This window comes from Clarias gariepinus, chromosome 3, assembly GCF_024256425.1.
Source record: "Clarias gariepinus isolate MV-2021 ecotype Netherlands chromosome 3, CGAR_prim_01v2, whole genome shotgun sequence".
Lineage (NCBI taxonomy): Eukaryota > Metazoa > Chordata > Actinopteri > Siluriformes > Clariidae > Clarias > Clarias gariepinus.
Window position 1 is genome coordinate 21,703,009 of NC_071102.1, and position 15,085 is coordinate 21,718,093.

A 15,085-nucleotide genomic window follows, 5' to 3' on the forward strand; every position below is an offset into this window, starting at 1 on the left:
CTATGCATTTTAAGTTCTTAGTCCTGTGCTTTTATGTGAAATGTGTCGTTGTACAATCTTGACAGATGTGGACAAATGTAGGGCTAAATATCCTTTAAAATCATTAAAGGTGAATTTGCTTATATAAATACTTTGTCTTTACCATTCAATTCAATTTTACCAATGCTTACAAAACAGAATCCTCATTAGACATCATAGGGACATCTGTAACATGACACATGTCACATCACAACTTCGCATCCCCAAAAATCTAATTTCAATCTGTTCATTTTACAGCATTTACTGTAGGATATCATTCCTTACTTAGTATTATTGTACGTATTCATTACATATTATTTTTTTAGCATATACTTTAAATACTAGGCAAAAATTGTGTCGCTAATTAGCTGATCTTCAGTTACCATCCTTTGGTTCCAGAACCAATCCAGAGAATGCTGGGCGTGAGGAGGAAATACAGGACACTCTGAATGGAACACCAGGTCAATTTAGCATGGCCAATCCATCTACTGGCATGAAAACAGGAGAACCAGATGGCATGCCAAGTGGAAGCAGAGAAAACATACACTACTAGCTTCCACAGCTAAATGCATTCATTATCATGTGCTCTCTTAGAGCTCTAGTCTCCACAAGAGCTTTGAAGGTGTGCTGAAGGTGGTACGGTGCTGGTAGCAAGTCCAACACCTTGAACTCTTTGTCATCTTCCTGAACAATTTTTGAACCTGTTGTATTTGGTGTGCAGCAGTGTTTAAGCAGGTGGTACGTCATTTACATTTACAGCCTTTGGCAGACGTCCTTATCCAGAGTGACTTACATTTTTATCTCATTATACTGTACATCTAAGAAGGTTGCGGGTTAAGTGCCTTGCTCAAAGGCCCAACCAGCTAATTAGGTCTCTAAGTTAGCTAGTTGGTTTTTTTTATTTATGCTGTCATGTCAATCTGTCTTGTCTAAGATAGCCAGCTAATTATTCTTCTTAGTTGCTAAGTAAGTTAGTTAGTTTTCTATTTTTATGTATTTATGTTGCATTTAGCACCTTGGTCCTGGAGGAACGTTGTTCCGTTTCACTGTGTACTAACTGTATATGATTGAAGTGACAATAAACCCTACTTGACTTGACTTGACTTGAAGTGCCAACTTGGGGGTGCTGGGGTATAAACCTGAGACTTTCATTAAGCAGCATTAACTTTTTCAGCAATTTGCGCTACAGTAGCTCTTATGTGAGATTAGACTAGACAGGCTAGCCTTCATTCCCCATATAAATCAATGAACCTTTGGCACTCATGTGCCAAAATCTAATAAAAAGCCTTTCCTGAAGAATGGAGGCTGTTTTAAAAGTGAAAGGATGGAGGACTACCTCTGTATTAATACTCATGGTTTGGGAAAGGAAATTTCATTGTTGATATCTGCTCATGCCAGTTTTATATCTGAGAATATTGTTTTTCCTGATATGGCCCAGGTTACATACAGTGGATGTAACAAATTGTGAGCAGGAAACTTAAATAAGCGTTAGAGCTCTCTTCATGCTATGCCCGGTTTAACCTCAGTTATAGCTGCTATGCCTGATGTAATGTGATTCCACAGCAGTCTCCCGAGTTCGGGGGCAAGTGTCAGGGAAAGACGATAAGGGAGGTGGGAATGCCTGGCATACTTTCCACCATCATGTTGCATTTGCTCCCTATTTCAAAGGCACTATTGAGTAGCAAACGACGCTGCTTCTAGAAATTACCAGGGAATAACAGCAGTGGGTGGTACAGCGATAACGACTAGTCCAAAACAGCGGCGAGCGAGCGGATGAACAAGCAGTTGGTCAACCATGTCTGAGACCATGACACCTCAAAGGAAGCCCTCGGTTAACAAGAATATAAAGAAGCTTCGTACACTGAGCGTGGTGTGCAACCTGGCGAAGAGCTGGCAGCAGTGGGTCTGCGAGAACGAAGAAAAGCAGGCTAGCGAACCCGCGGGCTGGACCCCGGACAGCATTGGCAAGCCCAAAACTGAAAAGAAAGAGCCAAAGAAACCTGTTTTTACCAAGAGTAGGACAAAGCCATCTCAGGACAATGAGAAAGCACCAGAGGAGTCGCGCATTAAGACCAAACAGGTGGTAAAAACAGTGACGCGAGATGTGCAGGAGAAAAGCGCGGGAATCGAGTTCTTGACCGAACGCATTTGTAAAGACACGAAGGCGGAGGAGTTGGACAGGATGCTGAAGAATAAGAGTTCACCCACTCGGCGTAGGAAATGCGCCAACGTGGTGTCAGAGCTCACACAGAGCTGGAAGACGGTCGAGAATGAACGGAAGAGAGCCGGGGATTCCAGCGAGGACAGCGGGATCTCTGAGGCCAAGGAGCGAATTCTGGAGCGGGACGTTTCAGAGAAACAGGATAACGAGGAAGAGAATCAAACAGAATCATCATCAGTGAGGATCAAGAGACCATCACTCGGGTGAGTGTGCTTTTCAGTTCTTCTCAATTTGCTTCCTAAGACTTTTATTTTATACAAAATAATCCCAACAAATTATAAATAAATGCCTCATGAACTGACACCGACCCTGGGCTAAATTGTTCTCCTCTTATCTTGAATTAATATGTTCTACACTCATTAATCATGTGTACATGTTTTTTTGTTATGTCACTTTGCTTTCGTTTGATGTTACACATGTATTTCTGTACTCTATTATATCTTTAGATCTTTATCCACTAATGAGAACTAGCTTTTATTTAATAAAGGAGCCAATATACAGATTTTTGCAGCTAACCACAATTCCCCATTTCCTTGCAAGCATCCTGAAATGCAGAATAATTAGGCCTCTGCATGCAATATCTCTGTAGTCACATTAAGTCCATCATAATTAAATCACCCTTAAGCCCTCCTATTAACCACAGGCTTATTATCTGAGATCATGAGACGAATGGTTAGGCCCTCTTTTTTAATTTCTGTCATAAAACCAAATACTGTTAGATAAAGACCAACCACTTACTAACCATTACAAACTATTAAAAGAAAAATGAGGGGGATCTGTTATTTTGCAAATGTGTTTCTTATATATATATATATATACATTTAAATAATAAGCCTACATTCTGATACTGTACATCGTCTATAATTTCATATTAGATCTCCCAGTATCCCAAAACCAAGGCAAATAATTCATCACTGTTTTTATGTGAAGAAAGAAGTCATCCCAGTGGAAATTCATTGAACAAGTATCTGAGTATTCAGTTTCTGACCTCATGGCATTTTAGTAGCCCACTGCGGTTTAGTTATGTGTGTGTGATCATGTTGTTTAAAATACAAGATTTATTACAATTCCTGAAAACTGTTGACTTCACACATTCTGCTCTGTTTGTATTATCGCAGCGCCAAGAAGGAAACTGAGGACGCCAATAAAATAAACGCCCTCTCTAGCAAGTACAGCGCTGTGGGGAACCTCAAGAACCGCTGGCAAAACTGGGCATCGGAGCACAGCACCAGCCAGAAGCTGAACCCCTTTAGCGATGACTTCGACTACGAGTACTCCATGTCCTTGCGTCTGCATAAGGGCGAGGAGGGCTACGGCAGGCCCAAGGAGGGCAGCAAGACGGCGGAGAGAGCCAAACGGGCCGAGGCGCACATCCAACGGGAGATCGCTCACTTGTGCTTCATTATCAGCACCATGGCTAACCCTGACCCGGACGGCTACACCCGGATCACGTTCGGTGAGCTGTTTGAAAGATATGTTAGGATTTCAGACAAGGTGGTGGGCATCCTAATGAGGGCCAGGAAGCACGGAAAGGTGCACTTCGAAGGGGAAATGCTGTGGCAGCGTCAGGACGATGACGTCATCATTACACTGCTTGTGTGACGCAAACATGAAGATGTTTTATAACATAACGCACAACAAAAGGAGCGTTGACTTTGCTGCTATAGAACGAATAATAATAATAATAATAATAATAATAGTAGGAGTATACTGTAGCACTGAGGTTGTGGGTATTTTATTTAATTTAATTTATGAATTAGAGTTTCTATGTACCTTAAGACTTTATATGACTTTCTTTAATAGAAAAATTTATTTATCTGTAATGTGAATTTATGTGTGTTTTTGTCAGACATTAGACAAAATGGTCGAGTTCTGTGTTCTATGTTTAGCAGTACAGTACACACTACCGCTCAATAGTTTGAGATCACTTGCAAATTTCTTTGTTTTTGTTTAGTCATTTATTTTCTACATTCTGCAACAACACTGGGAATTTTAAAACTAGGAAATAACACACATGGCATTAGGTAATCATGTAACAAAAATAACAACAACAGTCAGTTGTTATTTTAAGACATGGAGGTCAGCGGTTCTGGAATGGTTCCTACAAGAACAGTATTGTGTCGAGTGAGTTTGTAAAACCCATCAAGCTCCATGATGATGAAACTGTCTCTGATGAAGACCTTCCCAGGAAAACAAGACCAAAACTGAGCCCTGCTGCAGAGGAGAAGTTCATTTAGAGTCACCAGCCTCAGAAATCACTAATTAACAACCAGCACCTCAGATTAGAGCCGTGATGAAGCTTTACAGAGCAGAAGTAGCAGATACACATCTTAATATCAACTGTTCAGAGGAGATTGTTGTGTGTTTTGTACTGTTATACAGTGTAGAAATGAACTAAAAATCAGGAACGACCATGGAGTTAGAAAGTGATCCCAAACTTTTAGTGTATTAAATCAGAAAAAAACTTAATGAAGAACGGACAAAAATATGGCAGTTTGTATCATTAAATGCTTGATGATTTGATAATATAAAAAGGAAATTAGAATGAAAAGCCTTCTGTCCAAATTTACCTCCAACACTGTACAGTCATGTGGACTCTATGATCCAGCACGTGAGATTCCTCCAAATAAACATAAGAAGAAAGCTGGAGGCTTTATGTTCAAAACTGCACTGGAACACAGAATAATCTCTGGCAATAACTTATATACTTCACACTTACTGTATGTGCACTAAAATGTAATGCAAAAGATTTAAATTCAGTGTTTTGTGATGACACACAGTCTAATGCTGATCTCATCCTATCTTAGAAATGACTTACTGATCTAATGAAATAAATAGGTTCCCAACAGTTCCATCCAGCAGACTTAGAACTAATGGTGTATCCATGAACTTCCTTTTGACTTTCTGAACCTTTCAAGGGATCTGATGAACTGTGAAAAACTGGGGAATTCAGGGTTGAAACGGAAGTACTAGCCTACTCCTCTATCGAATGCTCTTATGATTTAGTTACAACATTTTTGTTCATATTTCTAACAACAAAAAAAGTCAGTATGAAGATTCAGTAATTTATTAGCAACCCCAGATTTGAATGCAAAGCTTTGGAAATAGTATTGAAAATGCATATGGAGTAAAGACCATCATAGGATGGTCACCTAATTTATCAAGCTATATACTAAAAAAAAACAGTAAATCTAAAAGAGAAGCATTTATAGATGAAAAAAACATTTGTTTCCTGCAAGAATTCTTGAGATTGTGGACATACAGGGGAACTCTCTAACACGATCCGGAATGTATACAGTAGGCGTCAATTTACACGAGGAGTGTTCAAGTCAAACTGGGACTTGTAATGAAATTTCCCTTGAATGAGGGCGTTAAACAAATTGGCATTTATGTCAAGAACAGTCCGGTGTTGAGACTCTTAGCTGCAGTAAAACAGTTGGTTAGTAACCTACAGAAGTAATCAGTGTTAGGATCTATCCAATGATGGAAACTTCAAAGCACTTTTGTAAGTCACTCTGGATAAAATCATCAGTGTAAAACATTTGAACGGTGCAAACATTTTACAAAAGGCAATATGTCTGAGGTGGCTCGGACATCACTGCAGTCGCTCCTGTGAACATTTAGCGCTCTATTTTTACATGTTTAGGTCGTTTAAGGAGTTTATGGCAGGCCAGGATTTCAGATATGATGCAACTGTCTGATCATGGCTCTGGCGAACTGAGAAAACTTTCCACCTTGATGGTGTCCAAGCACTGGGATAAGTGCATCAGTGTATTAGGGGATTATATAGAGAAATAAAGGGAGTTTTTACTCTCAGGACTGTGTTCTGTTATTCTGTACAATCAAAAGTCCCAGTTTGACTTGAACAATAATAAATAATAATAAAATGCAATGATTTAAGCAATGCAATTACAATTAACTAGATTACATTGTCAGTCGTTTTATATTAACGAACAAAACAAATGTGTACTTGACAATAAATAAGATTAGACAAAATTTATTCCTTCCTATTATGTGTCAAACAATTTAGCACACTCAGAAGATTTATCAGAGTCTCTCTTTCATTGTTTTGCCATCATTTTATTGTTTTGGAGTTCTGTTTCATTGAAACACTTGATTTTTGTGTTTTGATTCCATAACTGTCTTTAATTTGTTTGAGGTACTGTATGTTTCAAAAAGCCGGAATGTTCAGCTTTTCATATCTGTGATTGTTTTGCTACGAGAAAAAAAAAGATGAAGATAAATATGACTCTGTGCTGTAAACCTGGCAAAGATTGATAGAGTATTATTTTTTAAACAAGTATTTAAATGATATATTGTTGTGACTTATACACTTAACACTTTTCCACTATTGTCACTATTTTTTATAATAACGATTTTCATGCCTCTGGTTTAGTTTCAGAGGCTTGTAATAGATACCAAAGGCGCTTGTGTTTGGCTTGTGGTGCTTTATGTTGGATTTTCATTCAATTTATCACCTGGTTTGACCTGGGTTTTAAGAAGTTATTCTTATGAAACACTCAGCCCTAAGCATCTTGGCTTCTTCTTTTTTTGCTTCCTTTTATCCACCTGTAGAGGGCGCTCAATAGTCATTTTTCTTCTTTTTTTTATGTTTTATATAAGGAGAAATAGACATTTTCATGCAATATCGTGTAATACTTGGCACTCCATCCCATGCATTTGGCATTCCATCCCTTGCATTGTGCCTTAATTTCCCTGGGCTTGGATTCCTAAATGTATGCATTGATTATTTCAATTAAAACAAAATTACTTTGACTAAGACTCTAAAGTTGCAACAAAGCTGAAGTGTTTCTGTCACCCTGCTGTACATGTGCATGTTACAGTATACAGTATAAGCAAAGGCTGATCAGAGTGGTCTTACAGGAAAACACCAAAACAACATCTTACTGTATATCTGGTCTCAAAATCAAGCATACGCCACAAACATGTCTGTGTCTTTTTTTCCCCAGACAGGGAATAGCACATAATTCAAGAGTTTTCTTTACATACATAAAAAATAAAGCTTTAATGAATTGCATTTTACGGTATTGTCTTGAATATGCTTACAAAAATATCCCAGCACCTGGTTGCAAAATCCTTAGCAGCTGATCTAGTCACTATCTTTAGTAACTACTTTATTTTGGTCAGGGTCATGGTGGGTCTTCTGGAGCACAAACATACGTACATACAACCTGCATGACACACCAGTTACTGATGTAATGAAGCCTTTTAATTTAGTTCTTTATTCTAAGCCTAAAATTACGGGCTGACTAATATTTATTCATTGGTTTGTTCTTTTATTCATTTATCCATTGAGTACCTGCTTTATCCTGGTCAGTTCAAGTGCTTCAGTTGTTCAGTTGTGTGCAGTGACGCAGAGCTATCCTAGAAACTTAAAAGCAGCTATATACAGAGTCGGCCAAAAACACACGTATAGACACACTCCAGTAAAAGAAAAATGTTGTATGATGTATATTATTTTAATATAATACAAATAAAATGATCATATTGCTATCATAATATTTTCAAAAGTTTTACTTTTCCTGAAGTGTGCAATACGTTTGACTGACTCTCTCTCTATATATATATATATATATACACCTCACTGTAATATATATATATATATATATATATATATATATATATATGTTTGTGTTTACATGTAGCGTTGCGGTTTAACAGATGTATACACAAAATAATGTAAAAACTCAACAATAGGAAAATAATAATGATTTGTAAACAATGTTACACTCTTGTTAATGTCGTGTGCGATGATGTAATGCTGTGATTGACTTCATTACTCTGGTTACCCAATAACTACATTCCCCACAATGCCCTGACACAAAGCCACAGGAGTGTTTTCAAAAAGCCATGCGTTTCCTGGTTGCCAGATCGTGCGATATACTCCCCATCACTCCTTTCTGTAATCAGCTTTAAAATAAAGAAATGGCACTGACATAGGGACTGGAATGTTGAAAAGGTGTTACCTTGCTAAGTTTACAGTATATTGGTTTAATATTAGGTAAGCACCAAGTCATTTTGAAAGGTTACTCTCCGATCTGGCAACCCTCGTCTATTTGACAGGTTTTTCCTCCTTTCTGTGAGTGTGAACAGGGGATGAGCTGCTGCTGGAGATCCTGAGCATTATGTGCTGTTCTGGGGAGTAGCAGAATGGCTGTCGAAGGTAAGAATAAATGGAAATCAAGAAAAAAAAAAAACATGCAGCTTGTGCTTTTTTATTGTTGTTATGATTATTATTAGAGTGTCTTGGTGACCTGTCATGGGTTTATGATTGGCTCGTGCGGAAGAATCAGCAGCAGCAGCAGCGCGCGCATCCTCATTCTCCAGCTGTGTATCCAGTTGTGCCTAATGTACAGATGCGTGCAATGAAGATGAACTTGCTAGACCAGACCAGAGAAAAAGACAAAGAGAGAATAATTCTGTGCTCTCATTGTAAAGGATTTTGTCATTATAAGTGATTTTTTTTTTATAATAATGCACAGGGATCAGGGAGATAGAGAGGGAAAAAAGCACAAGGACAAGAAGTGTAAATGATATTCAGAAAGAAAAGAGATCTCAGTGGTTTCATTCATTCATTGTGCACTATACTGTACTGTAAGTGGTGTGATTGGCTGCACACTGAACTGATCCTGATCTGAACAGCATTGTATAAGGCATGATGCTCGGCCAGTCTCCATATCTCGTTAGGGGAATTCTCTGGATTCAGAACCCCATGCAAGGTACGTTCTTTATCTTCATTACAAAAAAAAAAAAAAACATGCACTGATACGCATCGAGGTGTCACTATGATTAAGGATCAGCAGCATTTCAGCATGTGCAATGAATGAACAACCAGCAGCACCGATCCTGGTGGTGATCCGGTCTGACCGGCTGGACTGAGTTTATTTAGGAATCTGATATGAACCTGGAGTAGTGAGTGTTATTGCACAGAGGGCGAGGATGTTAAGGTTGTGCTCCTCAATGCTCTCCATGTTGTTGTTGTTGTTGGCTGTAGGTTTGTGGGTGAGGGCAGGTTTATCATTTGGCCTCAACAAAGGTGAACAAGAATTACACACATGCGTGCGCATACACACACAGAGACACACACAAATGTATACACCTTGTCATGCATAATCAATAATGCATATAATTAATCATATTCATAGTCCTACAGTAAATTAAACACAGGGGAACAGGGGATGTTCCCCTAAAACTACCTAGGTTCTTTTGGTGTTGTTTTTAAAGAAAAGCTGAAGATTTTGCATTTGTCAAAACTATTGAATATACAGTACCTATCATTCTTGACCTTTGAGCAGGCAATATTTAATAAGGGGCAGCCAATAATGCTTTAGTGGTTAGCAGTGTTGCCTTACACCTCCAGGGGTGCATGGAGTTTGCATGTTCTTCTCGTGCTTGGTAGGTTTCCTTCCACAGTCCAAAGATATGCACTGGCATTCCCAAATGAATACAGTATATGTGTGAGCGAGGGTCCAGAAGTCTCCTCGTGCCCTAAGACTTCTGAGATAGGCTCATAGCCCCCCAATAACCTGTATACAGGATTAAGCGGTACAGAAGATGAGTGAGTGAGTAAGTGATGGTGTATTTCTACCCAAGAAGAAATCAGCAAATTGTTAGAATGCCACCTTACGCATACAATAGGGCACACAGAAAGTGAGGGGCGAGTCTAACAATGGATAATTATTATTATTATTATTTTTTTTTTTTTTTGGTCTCTTAAATTTATGTGACAAAGTGGCAAATTTTAAGGAAAAAAAGATTCTGTTTCCCATATTATTTTCTCATCTGATGCATGTAAAGTTAAAGTGCATTTACGCATACTGTAAGACTGATGGCTTTTTATGACTTGAAGAACAAAAATTTTAAATAAAAAGGCAGCCACACACTCGTTCATATAGATTTCAATATTTTCTGATATTCAGTATGCTTTTACACAAGATTACATACTGTATAAGGTTCTCTCTGTAAATTAATGTCATGCTTTTTGACTGCAGACCTAAAAAGACATTTGAGAACAAAATTACAACACAAGAAGAGATTCATTTAATTCATTTCATTTATTTAAATTTTCAGCAGATGTACAGTATGATACCTAAATTGAGTTGCTGTCATTGTTTAAGGCTACTGTGTGTACATTGGCGGTAGTATCCAAGTGCCAAAGTGGTTTATACACTGATTAGCGATAATATTCTCTTCCTGGTGAATTAAACAACATTGATCACTAACTACTGTATACTGTACACCAGCGAACTGGTGACAGGATCATGGGTCGGTTCTCTTGAAAAAAAATAAGTCAATGCCAGCCATAATAGAAAGGCACCAGAACACTGAGCGCTCCAAAGCCTACCATGCACAGGACGCAGCAGGCAAAGAGAGGTCAGAGGTCAAAAGGGGAACTTAAACCCTAGGTGGTTTTAAGGTTAATAGCTCTAATGTTATGGCTGATCAGTGCTATTGATAACTCGAATGTTTTTGGACTTTAGAAAACTCTTGAGTACATTTAAATTTAACAATTAAAGCTTCTTATGACTTTCTTACTTTTGGGTTGTTCATTCATTTATTCATTTTCAGTTTTATCCTGATCAGAGTTGCATGGATCCGTAATCAATCCACACACTTGTATAATTCATATCAGGGACCTCTGCTAGTCTATGCTCGATATTTGACCTTTTGCACGGACTTAAAGTTATTCACTTACAGCATGTCTTAAAAAGTTAAGTAGTACAACTTTTTAAAATTTCTGTCTGTCATTTTTATTCATTATTTTTTTATTTCAGCCATGATATTGTTCCCATGTTTGTTTTGTAATCCTGATTGTTTTTTGTTAAAGATTAACATGACGGAGGGCCGAGATCTCATCCCAGTCTCAGGTTCTTGTGTTGAGACTGTATGAATCCCGCTCCAGTCACTCAGATGAGCTTCAGCCTTGGGCTATTGATTTTTCTCACTTTAAATCTAGTTTGTCCCTGAGGAATTTTATGGCTGTCTTTGCCCCTGGCGTTCCTGATATAATTGCTGTGGGGCTTTACAGTGCTTTTACTGTAATGAACTGCATTCCAGGACATTCCATATACTGTAGACGTAGAGCTCCGAGGCAGGACGAACAGCACCGACGCCGTTCTGTAAATGTCCTGTAAATTAACCGTCTCTGGAGTTAAAGGTCAGTTCAAGGTTAATGTAGATCAGAGTAACTGCTGTGATTAAAGGTGAAGGAAGAATAAAAAATTAAAAGCAAAATCAATGACTATGCACAAACATGAATTTTTTTTTTTTCAAAAAAGAAAAAAGGGGAAAAAAAACTATAACACACAGTAAAGTAATTTATACCCAGTATTGTTCTTCTGTATGAACACAATAAATTAATACGGGAGATTTTAATAACACATATGGCATTAAGGATTTAAGTAACAAGTCAGTTATTTTAACAGCAACAGTCAGGTGTTATTTTAAGACATGAAGGTCGGCTGTTCTGGAACAGTTCTTGCGAGAAGAGTATTGTGTCGAGTGTGTTTGTAAAACCCATCAAGCTCCATGATGAAACTGTCTTCCCAGGAACACAAGACCAAAACTGAGCTCTGCTGCAGAGGAGAGGTTCATTTAGAGTCACCAGCCTCAGAAATCACCAATTAACAACCAGCACCTCAGATTAGAGCCGTTATGAAGCTTTACAGAGCACAAGTATCAGATACACATCTCAATATCAACTGTTCAAATGAGATTATTGTGTATTTTGAGAAAACGCCTTCAGCACTGTATTACAGTGTAGAAAGAAATAAAAATCAGGAACGACCCTGGAGTTAGAAGGGGTGTCCAAACTTTTGACTGGTAGTGTAAAAATTAGTTGACGACCTATTTTTCATGATAAAGATGAGATTAAAATGAAATAAACTAAGCATTAATGTAAAATTTTAAATTAGTTGATCTTTCTTTCCAATATTCTGCATGCATATCCTATGTTGGTGTCATTGAAGGAATTCCTGGGAGGCCAGTGATTCAGACTTACTGTAAGCAGGCAGTCGGTTCAAGGCTCTGACTTACTGAGAAAAGTTTCTACCATGATGGTGTCCAAGCATTAGTGAAACCCTGGGATAAGTGCATCAGTGTATCAGGTATTATATAGAGAAATAAAGGGAGTTTTTACTCTTAGGACTGTGTTCTGTTATTTTGTACAACCAAAAGTCCCGGTTTGACTTGAATACCCCTCCTTCAATTCTATGCATACACTAGAGCATTGTATACAGAATTTGTAATTCGGAAAATAAATTACTTTCATTAATGCATAAATAAAGACTACACTGCTACGACTATCAGCTATAAATAAAAATTTCTAATTCAAATTTTATTTCTTACATACACGACCATACAGATGCTTATACAAATGTTTGTAACTGAAAAAGAATAGTTTCTCTGCAAGAATGATTTGCACCAACAAGTACAATTAAAAATATTAAAAAGGGTATTCAAATAGAGAAATAAAATATGAAATAAGAGAAAGTTATACAAATAAGCTTTTGCTTTTAGCTGAATAGCTTTTTGTTATTCAAAAAGAATTGAAATAGAAGTGTATGATGTGTTAAGTGTACTATAGTTCTATATCCTTAAAAAAAAAAAAAAAAAACTAAATAACATGTTGGAGTTTCTTTTTGGGGTTCGCCATGTACAGTACAGCATGCAACTCACTGTTGGTACTGTACTTTACTGCTTCAGAAAAAACTAAAGCAACAAGGTCACCATCTACCGTTCATAAAATCCTCATTAATCCTCAGCAATTTTATGAACAGAAGAAGATTCATCGAGGGTACAACCCCCGATCTTTACTGCAATCGTCTGATGCCTGTTATAATGATTAAGAGTAAATGACGTCCTCTGAGGCTCTACAGTTTAACTCTTTATTTATTTTTTTTTATAATTTTTGGGCAATATGTTCATATTTGTTCTTAGCTGGCCAGGCCACGGTGTCTGTCGTCTGATTCCACAAGTGTTTTGTCTATTATGAAAAACATGTCCTTGAGACGTACCTGCTACCGCTCGATATTTATTTAACTTATTTAATTTTAAATTTCACGCCTCGTTGTCAACTTGTCATGTCTCTTTAAAGACGCCGCAACAAAAGGCAAAAAAGCCAGCGTCTAAAGTAATACTCTTTTCATATTTGTAAAAAGCACTCGTCTATAAATATTCTGTTACAAGACAAAGATGCGTCCGGGCTAAATTTTCCGAGCTTTTCTTTGTTTCAGTTGCTCCAATGCAGTCACGAATCTTCTCCAGCGTTAACATCCCCACCCCCCACCAACATACAATTATGATGACAGATTTCCTATTCACATGTGACTGACTAAAGGGGCTCTACACAATCCCCGACTTGTTAACTGTCATCTCAATAATGGCCGTAGTCCTTTCAGAAGCCTACAGCAGACGTTTGTTTTGTTGCGTTTGATTTGTTGTTGAATGAAGTCTGCTTCTATACGGTGCGCGTCCTGAGCAGCCTCGTATAAAGAGGATCCGTATAAAGATGCTGTGGGTTTTCTGATTGGTTACATGACATTCATGTAATTCAAATAATCACATGCATGTATGGTACAGTACAATAGGTTGTGTATTTATCGTATATTCAGTACATATTTGGTTCATGTCGTACACTCCTACAATACTTTCTATCCTAGTGTTTCACTGATGGTCATACTTCTGGAACAACATTTCCAAGCTTCATCTCCTGGACTTGTTCCAGTCTTCAGATATCCAGTTTGAGAGAGAGAGAGCTTTTATCCCAGTGTAGCCTGAGATCCCTGTTTCTTGGCTAACAGGACTGGAAGCTGACATGATCATCTGCTGTTGTAGCTCATCCACCTCAAGGTTTGGTGTGTTGTGCTTTCTGAGATGCTTTTCTGCTCATCACAGTTGATTATTTTATTTGTTTTGCCGTAGCCTTCCTTCCTTTCTGCCAGCTTGCGCGAGTAGAACTGACAAGTCAAAATTAATTAAAGTTTGCCTTTGCCGGGTTTAGCGCCTGATCTGGGTATGTGCTCATCGCTAAGCCTGGTAGATCACGCTCCTCGAAGGTGCATTAGTAACGTGATTGCAGATTGTACAGTACCTATTTATACCCTCGTCAGGTCTATTTATACTGCGTTGCCGGCACCGTTGGCTCAGGGAAAGGAGGCGAGCTAATTTTATCTCTGTTTTGCATTTGACAGGGCTCCAGCTGTTGTGCTGTGATATTTACTTACAGGGGTATCTGTGATGCATTACCCTAAACATGTGTATCAGAGTAATGAGGAGCGTACTGTAAATGCGTGTGGATGGTTCAGTCTAAACGTCATGTGAATAAAATGATTTGTTCTCAAGATACGGTAGTGATGTGTTAACAGTGATTCATATCAGGTCTGAACATCGATTGTTAAAGCCGTTGTTCTTCATTTTAGGGAATTATTCCTGGCTTTACAGCAGTTGTGTGATTCACCGTTATTTATTGGTATTCAGCTACACATTGTAGAAGCACTTTGTCTTTATCTAAATCAATAGCGCGTCTTGGGCATCTTATAGCAACTGACGCGCTAGCTTTAGATTTGTGTTGTCTGCAAATTGTTTCTTAACAAGAAATTTGATAGCCGCAGTCAGAGGTGTTGAGAGCTGTCAGGTCTGAAAGAATCAAGAACAGTCTTCATCTCAGTGTCTCTGGCAGTGGGATACAGAGAGACTTATATGGATGGATGAATAGATAGATAGATAGATAGATAGATAGATAGATAGATAGATAGATAGATAGATAGAGTGGTGTGAAAAAGTGATTACTGATTTCACACTTAAAATAATGTTTCAGATCCCCAA

At 38.1% G+C, this 15,085-nt stretch overlaps 2 protein-coding genes across 3 annotated transcripts in view; both read left to right on the forward strand.

Moving 5' to 3' along the window:
- The first annotated feature begins 1,713 nt into the window (after nt 1-1,713).
- abrab (actin binding Rho activating protein b) lies at nt 1,714-3,935 on the forward strand. Its single transcript, XM_053492817.1, has 2 exons — nt 1,714-2,442; nt 3,358-3,935. Exons 1-2 carry the CDS (start codon nt 1,814-1,816, stop codon nt 3,839-3,841), a joined length of 1,113 nt encoding a protein of 370 aa, XP_053348792.1. The 5' UTR covers nt 1,714-1,813; the 3' UTR covers nt 3,842-3,935.
- Nucleotides 3,936-8,350: 4,415 nt separating this feature from the next.
- samd12 (sterile alpha motif domain containing 12) overlaps nt 8,351-15,085 on the forward strand; it is a 154,345-nt gene continuing 147,610 nt past the window's right edge. Inside the window, exon 1 of one of the 2 annotated variants that reach the window (XM_053493163.1) lies at nt 8,351-8,423. In XM_053493163.1, the coding sequence (XP_053349138.1) occupies nt 8,411-8,423 (13 nt within the window). In that variant the 5' untranslated portion in view covers nt 8,351-8,410. Of the gene's footprint in view, nt 8,424-8,899; nt 8,980-15,085 lie in introns of those variants that run through there. The other variant, XM_053493162.1, reaches the window with a different exon arrangement.